The sequence below is a fragment of the Penicillium cataractarum genome, assembly GCF_028827025.1.
Source record: "Penicillium cataractarum strain IBT 29864 chromosome Unknown utg000005l, whole genome shotgun sequence".
NCBI lineage: Eukaryota > Fungi > Ascomycota > Eurotiomycetes > Eurotiales > Aspergillaceae > Penicillium > Penicillium cataractarum.
Window position 1 is genome coordinate 3,133,864 of NW_026622741.1, and position 18,615 is coordinate 3,152,478.

The 18,615-nt window shown below is 50.0% G+C and overlaps 3 protein-coding genes across 3 annotated transcripts; 1 reads left to right on the top strand and 2 right to left on the bottom strand.

Moving 5' to 3' along the window:
- Positions 1-2,898, bottom strand: N7496_006821 (cullin family protein; the record flags this gene model as incomplete). The annotated part of the gene is made up of 5 exons (XM_056699750.1): positions 1-61; positions 148-508; positions 559-987; positions 1,047-2,121; positions 2,176-2,898. 5 exons carry the CDS (start codon positions 2,896-2,898, stop codon positions 1-3), a joined length of 2,649 nt encoding a protein of 882 aa, XP_056555163.1.
- Positions 2,899-3,575: 677 nt separating this feature from the next.
- Positions 3,576-8,859, bottom strand: N7496_006822 (nuclear pore complex Nup192/Nup205 family protein; the record flags this gene model as incomplete). The annotated part of the gene is made up of 5 exons (XM_056699751.1): positions 3,576-3,626; positions 3,681-3,952; positions 4,009-4,164; positions 4,225-8,589; positions 8,673-8,859. The coding sequence occupies 5 exons, from the start codon at positions 8,857-8,859 to the stop codon at positions 3,576-3,578; spliced, it is 5,031 nt and encodes a 1,676-aa protein (XP_056555164.1).
- A 271-nt stretch (positions 8,860-9,130) lies between these two features.
- atmA (DNA-binding protein kinase TEL1) lies at positions 9,131-18,281 on the top strand (the record flags this gene model as incomplete). The annotated part of the gene is given in 10 exon segments (XM_056699752.1): positions 9,131-9,209; positions 9,268-9,310; positions 9,384-9,806; positions 9,821-10,732; positions 10,787-11,127; positions 11,186-15,638; positions 15,691-16,081; positions 16,135-17,196; positions 17,248-18,205; positions 18,262-18,281. 10 exon segments carry the CDS (start codon positions 9,131-9,133, stop codon positions 18,279-18,281), a joined length of 8,682 nt encoding a protein of 2,893 aa, XP_056555165.1.
- Positions 18,282-18,615: the final 334 nt, after the last annotated feature.

Genomic DNA, 18,615 nt, shown 5'->3' on the forward strand with positions numbered 1-18,615 from the left:
CTATGCCACGTATCTGTATTGATTGTTCTCGGCTCGCTCCATATAGTCCTTTTCGATCAATCTGTGTTGGGGGAAGATGTTAGCCCAAATGCTCACCGGACGCAGAAACAGACAGTATTCGACAAGAAAATAATGATGGATTCTTACTTCTCAATGTTGGTCTTGATCTCGGCAGGTTGGAGGGTACCACGGTGACGAGTGGCCTCAATTACCTCCGCAATCAGCTCTGCATGCTTGATGGTCTTGCGACTCTTCATGATGCGCACAATCGCCGCCTGGGTCTCGTAGTGTCGGTCGGCTGCGACTCGTTCGTGGGTAGTCTTGTTCTCCTCCTTGGTCTCCTTCAACTGAATCTGATTGATCTTGATGCGCATCTTGGCATCGGTGAAGCTGGCATTGTAGGAGAAGACGTCGGTTGTCTCCACCTCCTTGCCCTTTGGTGTTTTCGACAAGACGCGGTATTTGGCACATGCGAGAGACTGCAACGTTCGCTTCAATTCAGGGTCCGCTAAAGGCATTGTTAGTTAGGCTCCAATTACAACGAGGAGAATTACGTACAGAGTCCTGTTGCGGCTTGAATTTCCGAGTAGGGCAAAGTTTCTCCCTCGCCAATGTCGTTAAAGAGGAGCAGCACGATTGCCTGGAACGAGCTAACCACTAGTTCTTTGGAACCCTTGGGAAACTTGGCTCGCAATTGGCAGTGTGCGAGCTGGTGCTTCCAGTTGAGCCGGCGACCGGTATGTTTGTTACAATAGAATTCTTGGAAATCATTGATCGAGGTCGCGATGATCGATGGGATACGCACGGGAACGTCAGCGTACGTTGGCCATGCGGCGGCGGAGAGTACATTGACACTGAGGTCAACCGGTGGGCGATCCTTGCGACCACGCTCTCGGTTGAAAGCAGTATATGCTGCCATCTCGTCGCGTGCCACTTCCATGTCCTTGAACATAGTCTCAAGATTATGTGTAAAGCTTGATCCACATTCTAACGAGAGTCAGTCAAATGAAAAGCACGGATAAGGATGTGTTTGAACGGGCATATACCTCTCTTCAGACGACCCAGCATACTCTTCTCGGCATCGTCGCTTGCACTTCGGCCCATCAATAGGCGCCTAGCAAGATCGTTCTTGTAGAAGGCTTCGAACACAGCCTTTCCTTGGACAAATCGGAACAGGTCCAGGACTTGGTCGAGTTGGCGATTGATTTCGGCATCCTCATCCGCCATCGCGCCTTCTTGCTGGCTAGCAGGCATCTTCCAACCTCCTTTCAACAACCGATCCACGTACTTGGCGATCATCTCTCCGGTCTTGGGGTTGTCGGTACCGGCAGTGGATTCCCCCTTCTTGCTAAGGTTCATGAATTGGCCGAATGCCTCGCGCAGAGTATGGCCCAGGTCTTCATTCCGATCGAACGACTCAGCTAGTGTGTCGTCCAGCTGTTTCTTAAACTGCAGTAGATGGATGACCATATCCGCTTCGTTCTTCTCGTCAAAGACAATGTTGGAGCCCTCTTCGACAATGAAATGACCGAAAGCAGACTTTAATTTGGTTGCCAAGTTTCGCCGGGTGAGAAGGCTGTATAGCTGTTTCAAAGCAACCTTTTTGCCGGACCGCATCAGGCCGAGCACATCATTCTCACTGAGGAGAACTGCCTCATGCTCGGCGACCAGTATCTCATCCAACAGCTCGGACAGCTTCTGCTTGGTACTCCGATTTAATGAGAATAGCCCGCATCGTTCGACTTCACGTTCGATCAGATGCTGGCTGTTTTCGACGTATGAAGCGAGATCCCCAGTAGATTCCCGTTGTGCCCATGAATCAACGAAGCTGCGCGAGTCACCAATGAATAGCGGCTCAAAGTCGCTGCTGTAAACCTCGAGGCTATGGAAGAGCTCTATAGCGTCTCTGAGTAATGTTGCATCGGGGATGATGCTAGTCTCGGCGCCGCGATCAGCAGCGATGAGATCGCAGGCACCTCGTAAAATTTTAGGCTTCAGGCTCTGATCAGCGAACACGTAGGCGCGAAACTGGATAAGTCCCATTTCCTGGATGACAGGGAAATCTTTGGAGTGTAAGAGGAATGACTGGTCAAGATAGTAGAAGATCCACCGAACTGTGATCTGTAACAAAGTTAGTCCATAGGTCAATGACTCCCAGAGTCACTAATAACATACTAGTCTCGAGTGCCAGACCGACCATGCCTCGATCACTGCCCGCAATGTATCGACATCGGTTCCACCTCCAGCCCTTGTCACCAAGTTGTCCCGTAGCTTCCCAGCTACGTAATCCTTGCACCTCTCCTGTACCTTCTTGGCTAGTAAGGCCGCCCGCTCTTGACGACAGATGTTCTCCGCGCCCTTGTATAGCTCTTCTAACGAGATTTCAGGCTTCTGACCATCAAAAATAACTGACAGTGCAGCATCCAGTTGCGCCCAGGTCTTGTCGAAGTATGGCTCTTGGTTCGTCCGAGGTCCCGTGCGGAGGTTCTTGACGACAAGCTTCTTTGCTCCTGCATGAGGGCTGAAGTTGTTCTGACGGGCATTTGCAGCGAATGGCTGTGTCTTTGCTAAAGGTGTATTCGAATTTGATCCCGTCAATGTGCGCACGAAAGCAGCACCATTCTTAGGTGGGGAACCAGAGAAGTTATACATCTTGTTTGGGGACACTGGGTGACCGGAAGCTGGGCGCGAAGGTGAAACGGAGAAGCGGGACCGTTTCGAGGACGGAGATAGGTTCTGCGAGGGGTTGCTGCGCGAGGGATTCGAGGAGAGAAGCTCCGAGATGGTCCGCTGCGAGTGCGATTGTGATGGCTCTCCTTGATCGGAAAGCTTCCTCTTGCCGCTCGATTTGCGCTTACCGCTCCGCTGATCGGGGTCGGCGCTCGGGGTTTGCTGCATCCAGCCGGTTCAGTCCGACACGGAGGAGATGCTCTTAACGGTGGAAGGATGGCGATGATAGATCGATCATGTCTCCGCCAGGGCGGTCTGGGCGGAGTCGTGCGGGTTTCGGGTGTTGAGGGGAATTGACGTTGCTCCTCTCTGGCGAAGGTTCCAACCTCCGCACGGCGATAAGATAGCAACAGCTCCGGGGCCTGTGCAACGCCGTCATAGATGCTGCTGGAAATTATTATTCGACCATTTTGTAGCCTCTTGGATCCTAGTTCAATATTCTTATATACATCAACTCAAAGATTCGAGACTCTTTTTTTTCGAATTGTCTCCCAAATGTGACCCGTCACTCTTGATTATGCGGGCACGTGTGATCAATCATGGTTAACATGCAAGAAATATATCAAGACCTATCAACGGGGTACTAGGTGGGTGTATGGTTATAGGTACAGTATGCTCCTCGACCGCCAGCTTAACCATACTGAAAACTACTCAAGTCTAGAATGAAAGGACAAAATTATGCTCAGCGTACTGGCTAGACGGATATATTCATTCATCGTCGAGCCAGAAACGAAATGTAATGCATTCATGAAAATGTGTCTCGAAAATCGCTTAACCTCCCACTCCGCTGATAAATTACACGCCATTTCTCCTGGACCTATCCATGCACATCCCTAAAGCCAAGGTCATGAAAACAGAGCGGGCCGAGTGCTCTGCTTAATTTCTTGGTCCTCGAACTGTGAACTAATGAGCAACAATATTCAATTGAAATGAGGGCGGGGGAAACAAACCTCGAGGAAATCAGTAGCGGTCACGAGGGCCATAAATGACTTGACGAGTTCGCAGAGAGCTTCGTGATGGGTGGCACTGGTGCTGCCACCAATCTTGGCAAATCGCTTGAAGACACCGACCATACAGGGCCGATTCTCGGTGATGAAGGCTAGAGTCTGTGCCTTGATCTGCTCATTGTGGGCCCCCCTGGAGAAAACGGCACAAACGATGACACGGATGACGGATAGAAGCAAGTCATAGTACTTCCGGAGAGCATCCGGATTGTCAATGTCTAATCATGTCAATAACGGTGCTAAGAGGAGAAGACGTCTTGATAAAGGAACTGACCAATGCCAATGTCGGGATCCGCAGCAAAGAGTTGCGACTCGCGAACGGAGTCGAAGAGACCGGACTTGAGAACGTAAGTGGCTCCGCTCTTGGTCTGAGACAGTTGCTGGAGCAGTGCTAGCAAAGATTCATAGTATGCCAAAAGGGAAGAAGTATCTGCAAACGTGGTTATGAGTGATGCCCGCAGAAGATATCGGGGCCAAGAACGAAACTTACCGGCTGCCTGCGCATTCCGAAGCTCAACGGGCAGTGACCTGATGGCATCGAGGAAGAGACTAAGATAGTTCGACTGAGATATCAGCTCAGCAAGAACGCAATCTGTTCGGCTATCCAGAGCTGCCAGGCAGTTCAAAAATAGTAGAGCCGAAGCACGACAAGCCTCCTGCCCGGTATAAGCATCGTCGCAGACGGCCTCCACAAGACCAGGGCCTGCAGTCTTGACGATTTGTTGGCTGTGACGGCGGAGACTCTCGTGTGTAACATCAGAGGACGTGATGCGAGTGATGTAGTGGGAGCAGATGCTGTAGAGAACTTCTCTCAAAGATACATTCCCCGAAGCCAGCATGATACCACGGACGGACACTTGGAAGAGCTGATGAAGCTTCTCATCAATGACGTCTCCACTCCGAGAGGCGGGGGCTTCAGGAAGATCGGATGCAAGCTTGCCAATTAATGTCTCTGCCAATCGCGCGAGTTCGATGGCTTCTCGGGATTCGCTTTCAATTGAGACTTCGAGCTTGGGCAGAATCATCTGAATGGCATGTAGGATGAACGTCGGCCTGGTGGCGTCGTCTAAGACGGAGCAAGTAGTGATGGTAGTGACGAGCTCTGCCCATGATCGGAGTGCGAGATACCGATTGTAACCAATTTGCCGGCTCTGATTGGTTGCGAGAATAAAAATCTTCAAGCTTTCCGCTTCAGCCTCGAATTGTTCTTCACTGTGAGGCCGTGCTGGGCCAGCAGCAAGTAACTCCGATTTTCGAATGTGGATCAACTCCTCAACCTTGGCAATGTCGTAAAGAATCAAATTGTCCCGTTCTTGGCTGGCGCAGTCGTCAACGGCAATGTTGCTCAAGAACACCAATTGAGGCACATGGAAATTGCGCGAGACATCGAGGTCGGCGAAGTCAAAGAGATCAAATACTGACGCATTGGCGACAGATTCACCGTTATCCAGGGTCGAGCTTCCAAGAAGAGTGGAAAGAATCCCGGCCTGGAGGGTCGGTGATCCGACCTTTGCTGCAGAGCGTATCTCCGTGGCAGCATATGCAAACAGATGGCTTCGGTAGAGTAGGAATTCTGCCAAAGCCGAAGTAGCATCAGTGACCCAGAATTCGTCCGTGAAAATAGGATGACCATTCCAGAGAGTATTGGGTCCGACGATGGGCTGTCCCGCGAACATGTTCATCAAGAACCCATACGCACGCATCTCAGTAAGAGTGAAGTAAGTTGCGAGCTTCGAGGACCATAGATGCTTCAGGACTTCGAAGGCCATGCGCTTAAGGTGCACCGTGTATGATGTGATGGTCCCATCCAACTCATCAGGGTAAGCCTGCAGGAAGCCAATGATGGCATGGAGCAATGACATCCCATTGGCGAACAAGCCATCCGAAGGTATATCAAGAATATTTCCCAGGCAACTGAAGCCGAGCAGAAGATGAGCTACAGTGGGGCGATCTGTGATCATACCCAAGCAGCTGTTCAAGAGGGCAAGAAGGCTTTCCCGAATAACATAGCCAGCTGCCTGAGGCCCACACTCTAACTCCCTAAGGTCCGGGTCCATCATGGAGACTAGTGAGCGCGCTACACTGTCAACATCCACCTCACTAGCAAGGACCTCCACAATCTTGTTTGAGGACTGCCACTTTGTGATCTCAGGCGAGGACATCTTGTTGAGTTTGCGTGAACTCGTGAGCTTTTCTAGCAGAGCCATAGATGTGACGGTAAGTTGCTCGTGCCCCGTGCCACAATACAGACAAAGCGCAGGTATCAAGGACAAATTGTTGAGAACGCTATCTTCAAATGAAGCGAGCGACGAGTTTGCAACGGTAGAGCGATGTCCCACAGACTTGGACCTGACCATTGGCTTGACGATGTTGAAGTAAGTTGACTGAAGATCCATAATCAAGTTCATTACCTCGACGCTGCGTAGCAGTGTCAGGGCCAAAACTGAATCAGATGAAGCCTCAGCCACTTCTGATATATCCAGTTGGCTGATTGCGAACAGCGCTTTCAGTACATCTTCGTTGAAAAGCCATTCCATCACACGGGAAAACGCATGAAGGCGAACGTAGGCCTCGAGGTTGGAACTCTTTGCAGCAGATTCGGCAAGAGACGGCTGGCTAAGAACAGTAACGAGATCCTCATTGAAGGTTCGCAAGGTTGTCACAACAAATTCCAAACAATTGAAGGTCAGCAGGCGAGATTGATAGCCACTGAGATCTTGAATTCTCCGAGAAAGAGCATGACCCAGGATAAAGTCCACGTATGGTTCGATTCCAGGCATGCGATATGCTGCTCCTAACGACTCTGGGAATGCAAGAGACAAAGGCTTTTCACCAAAGTCGGAGGTGGGGGTTACTAAGGAATTGATGAGAACCACAAATGCATTGGTTTGATCAAAACTCTCCCCAATCTTCTGCAACGTTTGCTGTTCGTACCACAGGCTCTGATTGGAATGGACAGGGGCTTTCATCAGGGTTGATGCCTCCCCGGCCGGTGCACTGACCAAAAATGTGTTGATCGACTCCCACATTTCATTGCCATGACCGGGACTTCTGTCAGTCATCAATGCGGAGAGCGTAGTGAAAATAGTTGCTCTGAGATGACTTGGGATAGGTCCTTTGCACAAAGTCAAAAGTTCCTCTGCAACCTTGAAGGATTGATTTTGAAGCATCCATTCTCGGATGGCTGAAGACTGTTTGCATAAGTGACCCATGAGGCGGAGGTAACAGGTGAGCATAACAGGGGACTCTGGTTCGCTCATGTCCACGGGTCCCGGCTTTCGAGCACGCATGAGGCCCGGAGTAGTATGCGAGGTCTGGCCGCTGGGGGTAGATTTTTCCGTGACTCGAGTAGCGTAGAGGTGTAGTTCGGCGAACATCTGTGTCCAGTTCATGTTTGTAGACCGCTTCAACTTGGAAGATAGGAATTTTTCCTCCTCTGTCAAGAACCTGTGTGCAGCAGCAGCGTTTTCTTCGCCTTCCGAAATAGAGCAGAGCATCTCGCAAAAAGCGCTGACTCGAGGCACCGTTTGACGCTTAGAGGCCCATTGAAGAAAACCGTAGAGGTTTCCTTCAACATCACCCCAAAATTCCTGCGCAGCATCTTGCCGGTGTTCAAAAGCAAATGAAATGATCATCAAGAGGGACTCCAGGTGAGTTCGAGCCTCCACCAGACCGCGGTTCGTACTCGACGTCAGACCATCCCTCAACGCAGTTATTTGATCCAATCGTTGAGTGTCTTCTTCTGATTTGAGTTTTCGAACAGCATCCGGCATGTTCGCAATGCATGACTCCACGAACACCTCGAAACTTTCCATCAATAGTTCTTTCATGTAAGCACTGCAGGAGCTAGAGTCGGGTAGGCTGATGAGACTTTCTTTCAAAAGCAATGCCACTAATTCGCTGCGAGCGGGGTCGGCCCATTCTTCGCTGTTGACACTGGCGCAAATTGCCAACATCAAGTCGAGTGCCCCATCGTCAAGAGATGCCATGAACATCTTCGTGCGCTCTTCGGCTTCTTTCTCAAGATCGACACTGGGGACAGGATCTGATGGGCCATCGTCAAAGTACCACCCACTGTAGATGGCTAGCCACAATGCGGTGATAGCAGCATGGAAATTGGGGAGGTTCCAGGTTTGGCCATCGGTGGCTTTGGTGATCACATCGTGCAAGGACCGAGCCTCGACGCGGGTACCGGAACTCTCAGGAGATCCGTGGCGAACAAAGGAGGCGATTGCAACCGGAAAGTAGTGAATAAGTAGCCCATCCAGACGGTCTAGCTTCTTCAGATGGGTGATAAGGAGTCGAAAGTCTTCAGCGCTAGTGAAGGTACCCTTGAAAAGATAGAGTAGGATGGCCCCGAGCGACTCGTGCTGCTGCTGCAGGCTGCGCCGTTGATATTCAATAGCTTCCATGACGTCGCGATCCTCCTCCTGCCCAACGATAGAGGCCTTTTGAACCTGGTCTCCGAGAAGTGACAACCACCTTTCGACGTCACCCATAGACTCCAACGCTTTTCTGGCGAACAGGGACGCGTTCTGCATTTGTCGATTCTTGGTGTTCAGAATGAGCGCTAGAGTCTCCTGCATGATAGGCTGAATGTTCCCTGGCTCTTCCGATTCGAGAGATTCGCGGCAGATCAGGCGTAAACATTCGAGGAGAAAATGGCGGCGCTCGTGGAATCGCATAATCGCAGTAATCAGAGGAGATCGGTCCAGGACTTGCGAGTCTTCTTGTGCGGCGAGAAACATGACCGCCGCCTCCAGCTCGTCGATGTTCAAGGCATCGGCGAGCTGGAGTGCGCCTTGTTGGAAGTCTTCATTGATGGAGTACTCGACGTCGGCAACCGTGATCTTGCCTAAGTCGTGGCGACGAATATTAGAGACACAATTTCGGGGGAAAAACCGAAGCAAGACAGCGTAAATATTGGCGACCACTTACCAGAAAGTACTGTTTGGCGACTGGCATTGCTCTTCGCGGGCTTGTCTAGGAGTTTTTGGAAGTCCTCAATATGCTCTCTCAATTCGAAGATGAGTCGGTCAACATTCAGAAATGAGCTGTCGGAGATGGCTGAGAGATCCTGGTACAAGCCTCGCAGGCCTGCCAGATTCTCGTGAAGCTCTGCCATGACGGCGCGGGGTGGAGGAAGTGGGAAGGGTAGCTTCGAGCTCTGTTGTTTCCTGAAAGGCGGAACGCGATCAAAATTCCGGGCGGTCATCCAGTTTGGCAGTACTGCCGCTCCACAACACCGCAACGGACGAGAAGCTATTGCAGACACGCGAACGCCTGGACCACGGCACGGTTGCCTGGGGCGAATCATTCTATCTTTGGAAGCCTGGATACTTGATGTCGACGTTCTACGCGAAAGCTCAAAACGAGCGGCTGCCTGGCCCAGCGCAATGGGGGAGATCTATTTGGACAAGGCGCTCAGCCTGCTTTCTTCAGATAAGCAGAAGGAACGAGTTGATGGTTTAGCAGGTCTGATCCTCTCATTTTCTCACTATAGCGAGTTGGGTTTATGTTAATGGGTTTTTAGATATCAAGCACATCCTGCAGCAAAACAAACAAAGCCCTAAGCTGTAAGTGCTGCCTTTTAATTAATGTTACTTCCCCCCAATGCACAAGCTAACATGCGGCCTGGATCACCTCAAGACTGGAACTTAACGACAAAGCCTGCCACAAGATCTTTGAAGCCCTCTTCCGTTTTATTGCGATAGAACGATCGATCTACATTCGCGCTCAACGGTCGAATACTAAAAGCCCATCGGCTACCCGGTTGTCAACATGCGCCTCGGTGCTTCGAATAGCAGTCGATATCTTTTTGCGCAACATCCGAGCCAAAACAGTCCGCGCGATCATTGATCACATCACAGAGGCCATACCGGTGCCTGGGGAAGGCCTGTGGGAGCCACTCAGCGTGGACTACATGAAATGCATAACATCTCTTCTTCAGCACCCTGCCCATACCGAGCATCTGGGGGATGCAGACTGGGAAAGGCTCATTGATTTCTGTCTCGATGCAATGCACGTACAGGAGAGCGATGAGAGTCAACTCAGCATTCGCAGTGGACACCGGTCGGCCCCCGAAGACTCTCTGGATGCAAGCGATACCCCCCGACCCCTCAAAGAATGACCCCCGCTCCAGGCAATAGAGAGAAATTCGTTGGCGATAGAAACACCGTCGGAGAAGTTTTAGCGTGTATCCAGATTTTGACGTCAAGACCTGGCGCCCCTATACAGGCTGCAGCGGAGAGTATCCTGCAAGGGCTCGTGGAGTTTGTCAGGTCACCAGCTTTGATGGCCGGAAATACACATCAACTGGCATTCAGTAGTATCAATACAGTCATTTCCAGAGTTTTGTTCGATCAGTCTGAGCTGGCTCGGTCGTCCCTGACGGATCTGATCCCAATAATTCGACGCCTGTGGACCACTAAGCTCCAGAGCCTCAAGGATGAGCTTCTCACGACGATCATGTTGTGTCTGGTCATTTTCGCGGATCTGGCTCATAAGAATCCATCCGAATTGCTAGTTCGCTCGATTGAGGGACTGGCAAACTGTCTCCAGTTGGAATATGTGAAGCGGTCTGATAGGGAGTTGCTCCAGCCGGACGAGACGGTCTTCTACCAGAAAGGGGGGCACGGTGGTGGACCTGTCTATGGGCCTCGCCTAGGGAATGCTCGATCTGAACACAGCTGGACTGTGCTATGGGCCCTTGCAAACTTGCTGAAGCTGACAGAAAAAGCTGCCGCTCAGAAGCCCGACCATGCCGTTTCTGGGGAGCAATTAAGCAAGAAACAACGTCTTACATCGGGAATGGATGATGTGTTTCGCGACGCAATATCGGGGATAGGCTCGCCAAAAATCTGCGCGTTGCAGTTGATCCCTTTTCTTGAAGCCGAGATTGACATTGATACAAAAGATTCTTTTATTCAGCGAGCTATTCCAAGCATCCTCGATGATAACAGTACAATCGCGACTTGGACCATGATAGCATTGACAAGGTGAGTTGGTATATTGCCCATCCAGCTGCTGATACTAATCGAACGCTCGGATAGTATTGCCAATGGCCCCAGTGGCCAACATCACCAGCTGAAAGGATACTGGCCCCAAGCTGTAGATCTCGCAACTCGCGCCTTCTCCTCCTCGGTAACGTCTAGAGCGGCCTGCAAACTCTTGAGCACAATACTTGAAGCGGATTTGTTGGAATATTCCATCGTGTCAGAGAACATACGATCAATGCTCTCGTCTGCAAATTTGAATGGCCCCTCCGCCATTTCCGACTCGGCTTTGAAGATGTGGTCATTAATAGCCCGGAAAAGGTTACAGCTGAGCCCGGGGACAGCGCAAAATGCATCGCAGCAAATTTGCAGTTGGCTAAGAGAGGTATGGGCTATTGGTACGTCAGCTAAATGTTCTTCATCTCAGCCATTTGATTTGCTGATATCCTGGTGCAGGTAATGTCACAGATCGGCTTCAAACTGCGCAGATCGCTGCGTTTGCTCGCCCGCTTAATTTGCTCGACCTCTTCATGGCATGCACCAATCGATCTTTCGAGATTCCGGATTTCCGATATCGTGGATCATCGGGCGTCATTACTCGGATGTGGTTCTACTTCCATGAAAACAAGGAGCTTCTGGAGTATATTTTCGGAACAGGCTGCCGAATCCTTCGTTCGAATCCTTGGAATTATGGAGACTCATGGTCTTTGAAACCCTCGGCTCGCCAGGATGCAGATGACTCGGTGATAATTGATATCTTGCGAGCAAAGTCCGAATCTTTCCTTCAATCATGGAAGACGATAAGCGGAGACAGATCGCTTCACGTTACCGCGGACATCTTGCAAATTTTGACTTCTTTCTGCATTGTTTGTTCTCTGTTTGGGGCATGCCTTCCCCCGCAGTCGAGATCTCGAGTGCAAGGTCTTCAACAGAATTGCAATACCCTCTGGAATTCCATTTGCGAATTTTTGTCAACACACGGGTCGACTGCCATTCAACCATGCCTTGAGATAATATCACCAATCCTTGCGTCAGAGTCTGAACTGGAGATGTCCGGCATCTGCAATGCTCTTTACCCACTCCTCTGTCCATTGGCGGAAACCCTTGAAAAGATTCGTCAAAACCTTAAAGCGGAATCACCGGGCGAGAGAGATATCATGGACTTGGATGATCAATTGCCCTACAAAGGGGACGAGGTCTTTGCCAACCAGGCAATTCTTGCTTCGAACCGAGCGGCGACTTGTCTCTTCTCTGATGCAGCTACATTTCAACGCTGCGAGACCATTCGACTATCAATTATTTTGAGAACGCAGAGGGAGAATACCACTCTCGAAGACTGCCGGTCAGTCATTGTGGAATATCTGACGGGCCTGGACGAGTCTGATCTCCTATCCACCCAAGGTATTTTGCCAGCAGTTTATCGGAGATGTTCCCAACTACAGCGGGATGACATGATCCAAGTTCTAGAAGATCTCGGAGAGAAATGCCTACAGTCGTATGAGATGGAGCGTTGTGAGGCTTCACACAACGTCTGCATTCGTATGATGACCGCCTTTGCCGCGTCATGGACAGATTCACAGGCTGACGACTTGAACGATTCAGCGATGGACTTGTACAGCTGGTTCATGGACGCTCTGCTTGCCAAGAAGAGGGCGTCTACTCACGTGTATATCGCTCTTTCTGAGCTCGTGCGGGCTGTCCAGGAGTTATGTCCCTCATATGGCAATCAGCAATCTCTCCCGTCTCCACGAACCACCCTTTTCATGATTCTACAAGAGGGTGATATTCAGGTCAAATTTAGTGTTGCTGATTTTCTACCATCGTTGTTTGAAAGATTCCTTCTCAAAGACCACGATGCGATCTTTGATGACGTTCTAGAGAGCCTGCCAAGGGATCCAGATTGGATCGAAGGAATTGCTCTTCGTCTCCTTGTCCTGTCAAGACTGGCGTCTCGGTGGCATACTCTGTTGCGAAGGAGCATTTACCATATGTTTGAGACCCCAGCTCAAGTCCCCGATTCTCTCGGATTTGCTCAAACATGCATGGGAACTACATCGACTTCTCTTGGTTTGCGAGATGGAACAGAGTTGTTTCGTCTCTTCGCTTCCCAAATACTCTACACTTGGACCGAAACGCAGAGTGTCATGTCTATGCCGTACCGCATCTTCGGATATGGCACCCTCAAAGATATGATCCTTGACGTGAAAGATGAGGTTGTTGGACAAATGATGATGCGTGCCAAGGAATCAGAAAGCCAGGAACTTGCAAGTTTCCTTGATATACCCTATGTCGAACTTCTTGAGGCGTCATTTCATAAAGCAGAGGCATACAGTATCGCGCGAGATATAAGCACCCCTCCCGAGCAGGGAAGTCAACCTAAAGGTGTTGAGATCCGTTTAAGGAAACTGCTTGGACAGGAGAGATTCATGGCCCGAATTGAGGACAATTTCCCACAGATTATCGCAACTTTCTTCAAAACTCTTGATCGACATGATCAAATAGAAAGAGCATATTCAAAGCGTCCAAGCTTTCACCATGCACTCGATATCCAGACCAGAATTAGCGCGAAATGCGCTTCGCAGAGCTCTCTGCCTGCAAATCAACAACCATCTTTCCGCGCTCGGTACTTGCTAGACGAACTCGAGTTTTTGTGCAAACGTGCGGGCTTTGAGCTTGAAACAATCTGGTCACCAGTACTTGCTACATTTGTCTGCCGGTCTCTTCTGGAGTCTATTCACCCTGCACTTGGATCTCTGCATACATGCTCTGTTATCCGCAAGATCAGGGTCCTTGTCTGTCTTGCAGGTCCAATCATGCTAGAAAATTACCCACTGGAGATGATTCTCAGTGCCCTTCGTCCTTTGATTGTTGATGTCCACTGTTCTGAAGATGCCCTAGGAATCTTTTGGTATCTGCTTGAGGCAGGGAAAGCTTACCTGCTGACGAACCCCGAATTCACAGCCGGCATTTGCGTCTCAACCTTGGTGACCCTCCGCAAGCTCTTCTTGTCATTTCCAGAAAGTACCACGCAACAAAGTCAGTTCCAAGCTGTGCTTTCGATCGCGCAAACATTCCGCGAGTGGCTTTGTGCGTTCATGGACGATTGTCAAGGTTCAGAATGGAGCAGGGAAACCAAGGAGTCTTTTGCAGGATTGCTGGACTTGGCACGAAATTTGCCTTCCCTTGCGAACTCGGAAAGCACCCATATTGAAAATGATCTGGTATTTGCCATACTCAAAGATCGCGACTCCGCGCAGTCTCTTTTGAGTAAGCCATCCGCAGATCTGGTACTCTCGTTACTTTGCCCCGAATTCAAAGAAGATGGGAGAGACAATGACAGCAGCTTGGGCAATGATTTGGAATCTGGATCCCACATCTTTTCACTTTGGGAAACGCTTCATGAGTTCAACGACGGTCCAGAGTACCAGCTGTGGGCCGCTCGAATGATCGGGCGTTCCTTTGCTGCCACGGGCAAAATCAATGAAAGATTGGTGCGCGAGCAGGAGAACGCTTTGTTTCAAACGCCGGAGTTGAGTGACCACTCGAATCTTGCTCATCATTCCAAGACTACTGTTCTTCAATTGCTCTGCAGCAAGCTCCAGGTCCAAGATCATACCAAGACTGGCTTAATTGAGAGGACACTCCAGGTTATTATCAGCCACATCACCGATGCCGATGATTTGCAGGACTATGTCGATATCATTCCCGAATCACTTATGCCCGCCCTCCTCTGGAACCCATATTCCTGCCCGAAATTGTCGCTTCCTGCAGCGAAGCTCGATATTTGCGACCTTGCCCTTCACAGAGGTGCTGAGCTTGCGCATATTACCGAGTGGGCTCGCCATGCTTCTCTATCCTTGTCCATTGCTGCCTCGCATGATCCCGTCATTGGGCCGTTGCGTGCGGTTTTACACATGATTCCAGGATTGGCAGTGCAGGCCCTGCCATACATCATTCATGAGGTGCTACTATCTGAACATGATACAGAACGTCGACTTCGACAGTCGATCTCCGGTCTTTTTAAAGAGATCCTCGGTGAAGTCACTGTAGACACCATGCCACATGCTCGACTTGTTATCAGCTGCATCTTGTATCTTCGAAACCGGCCTATTCCTCAGGAGTCAACAATTGTTGATCGCGACAATTGGCTCGACATTGACTATGGCCAGGCATCTTCAGCTGCCCATCAGTGTGGGCTGCAAAAGACAGCTCTTCTTTTCCTTGAAATCGAGGCATCCAGGGTGATTTCGGGATCTCGCAGATCCTCCGTGGCAAAATACGAACCGCCAGCGGGGCTTCTGCATGACATCTTTAAAAATATCGACGATCCAGATCTTTTCTACGGTATTCAACAAAGTTCATCTTTGACTACCGTGATGGAGAGGTTAGAGTACGAGAGTTCAGGCTTGAAAAACCTTCTCTTTCAGAGTGCGCAGTACGACAGCGAAGTCCAGATGTCCGACAATGCAAATCCCTTTGGAGTTTTGAGGGCCTTGAACGCGACAAACCTTCAAGGAATAGCCAATACAATGTTGTCTGCCTCTGGAAGTGCTAATGGCGTGCCTGCGTCTTTCGACAGCATGCTACAAGCAGCGACAAGTCTCCAACAGTGGGATATTCCAGTCTCACCACTGGATGTTTCACCCTCAGCGACAGTGTTCCGCGCATTCCAAAGTTTGAACACATCAGCATCGTTGTCTGAAGTCGCTCTTTCCCTAGACAACTGTCTTTTGGCAACATTGAAGACTCTTAGCGAGACCGGTCAATCGACGATTGAGTTAAGAAATACGATGCGTGCACTTGGAATCATGACTGAGATGAGTGATGTTTTACAAGCGTCGTCAGCCCAGGATATGAAGGACGAATGGGAGAAGATTATGGCCAGAAGCAGTTGGTTGAAGACCGAGAGGTGAGTTTGACTATTACTCCTTTGAACCCCAAAGATTTTCTAACCGAAGTAGCTATGCTGAGGTCGGAGAGATTTTGAGCTGGCACGAGGCATTGTTTTCTTCCATCAGAAAGAATGCCTTCTTGACGTCCAAGTCAACCCTAAGTCCAGGAGACTCGCGCCTTCTCGAGGCAAAGGTGTTCCGCCAATCATTGGATATCACAAGGAGTCATGGCGTTTCTCAGGCTTCTTTGAAATCCGCGATTAGCTTGTCTAAGCTCGCCGAACCTTGTGCTGAGTTGGGAATGAACATTGAGGGGGCAGCGAGATTTGACCTTGCGAACGTTCTTTGGGACCAGGGAGAAATGACTGCATCGATCCGGATGTTGCAACAGCTGAAGGGTCAAACTGATTTGCATAAACAAGCTATCCCACTCAGTCGCGCTGAATTGCTTGTGACCTTGGTAAGCCATTTCGAGAAGAGTGCCATCTTTCACGCCTAACGCATCTACACTAGGGACATCACGTCGCCGAGGCGCGGCTAGAAAAACCAGACTCAATCCTCCAGGACTATCTATATCCGGCTGTCAAGGAATTGAAAGGTGCCTCAGGAGGAGAGTCCGCCGGACGAGTCTACCACGGCTTCGCGAGTTTCTGTGACCAGCAACTCCTTAACGTTGACGGAATGGAAGACTTCAAACGAGTTAAGCAACTACGTGATCGCAAAGAGAAAGAACTCCTCGGCCTAGAAGACATGATGAAGAACGCCGAAGGCCGAGAAAGGGAATCTCTGAAGATCTTCCGTGCCAAAGCAAAACAATGGTTCGATCTCGACGACCGTGAATACCAGCGTCTCTTGCGAAGTCGAGAGGCTTTCTTACAACAATGTCTCGAAAATTACCTGCTTGCACTGCGGGAAAGTGAAATTTACAACAACGATGCTCTTCGCTTCTGTGCACTTTGGCTCGACAAATCAGATAGCAAAACTGCGAATACGGCAGTATCCCGATATGTCAACGACGTACCCAGTCGCAAATTTGCATCTCTCATGAATCAGCTTTCATCGCGCCTTCTTGATGTTTCTGATGACTTCCAATCTCTTCTCACTGAACTGGTCTTCCGAATCTGCGCAGAACATCCATTCCATGGAATGTACCAGATCTTCGCCAGCAGCAAGTCAAAAGGTGGAAAAGATCAATCCTCGCATTCTCGCTTCCGAGCGGCGAACAAGCTCGTCGACCGCTTGAAGAACGACAAGGACATCGGTCCGACCTGGATTGCAGTTCACAACATGAACATTACGTATGTTCGTTTCGCGATTGACAAGCCAGACAGCAAATTCAAGACCGGTGCGAAGATTCCTCTGAAGAAACTGTCCACCGGAGATCGCCTGGGGAAGGATGCGGAGACGTATAAGCTGCCTCCACCCACAATGAAAATCGAGCTCCGCGCAGATCTCGACTATAGCGACGTTCCTTCGATCGCCAGATTCAGCTCTGAATTCACGCTTGCATCTGGTGTCAGTGCTCCGAAGATTGTGACTGCCGTTGCCACCAACGGGGTTCGATACAAGCAATTGGTTAGTTCTTTGGCTCCCTTCGTAACACCGACTACGCTAACAAGCCCCTAGTACAAAGGAGGAAATGACGACCTCCGTCAGGACGCAATCATGGAACAGGTGTTCGAGCAAGTGAGCAGTCTTCTTAAAGATCATCAGCCTACACGCCAACGGAATCTGGGAATTCGGACCTACAAGGTTCTTCCGTTAACGCTGAATGCTGGAATCATTGAATTCGTGCCAAATACCATCCCCCTGCACGACTATCTGATGCCCGCACATCAGCGATATTTCCCCAAGGACATGAAGCCCAGCGCGTGCAGAAAGCATATTGCCGATATGCAGACCAGATCATTCGAACAAAGAGTCAGAACGTACCGCCAGGTCACGGAACATTTCCATCCGGTGATGAAATACTTCTTCATGGAGAAGTTCAGTAATCCGGACGACTGGTTTAGCAAACGATTGGCATATACCCGGAGTACTGCTGCGATCTCCATTCTGGGTCATGTCCTCGGACTCGGTGATCGACATGGTCATAATATCCTTTTGGATGAAAAGACAGGAGAGGTGGTGCATATTGACCTGGGTGTGGCCTTTGAGCAAGGACGCATTCTTCCTGTCCCTGAGGTGGTTCCTTTCCGATTGACCCGGGACCTGGTTGATGGGTTTGGCATTACCAAGACGGAGGGTGTCTTCCGGCGCTGTTGCGAGTTCACCTTGGAAGCGCTCCGGCAAGAGTCGTACAGCATCATGACCATTCTGGACGTGCTTCGATATGATCCATTGTACAGCTGGACCGTGTCTCCCCTTCGAATGAAGAAGATGCAAGATAACCAGGATGCTGGAAATGGTCCTCCTCTTCTGCCTGGTGCAGAGGATAAGCCTGCGACCAACGAACCCAGTGAGGCCGACAGAGCTTTGACCGTGGTTGCAAAAAAGTTGAGCAAAACCCTGAGCGTCACCGCCACCGTCAACGAATTGATCCAGCAAGCGACCGATGAGAAGAACTTGGCTGTCCTTTATTGTGGTAAGTGATTGTGACATATATAGGACTGGCTGTGCCATTCGCTAACTTGCTATTAGGGTGGGCATCTTATGCTTGAAGCGAATTAGGCGGTTTGGTTTCTAGCGTGTAAATATTGCATCGGTGCCATGCATGTTGAGAAAGAAGACGAGCACCAGGAGTGCCCGCGTCAATAACGCAGCTTCTCAAATTCTCAAAGCCTATATACTCCCTCGCAGCCGTGTAGAAGTAAAAATTCTCCTTATCCGGGGTTTCTGTAGGATTCTGCCCCCATACTAGGGAGTGGACTACGGGGATTTCGAGCAAGAATGGAAACTCTTCGGATCTAGCTACTTCAAGATCTAAACATCGCATGCCAACGAAACATAGATGTACACCCAAAATCGAAGTTAAAGCTCAATTTGATCTTGGAC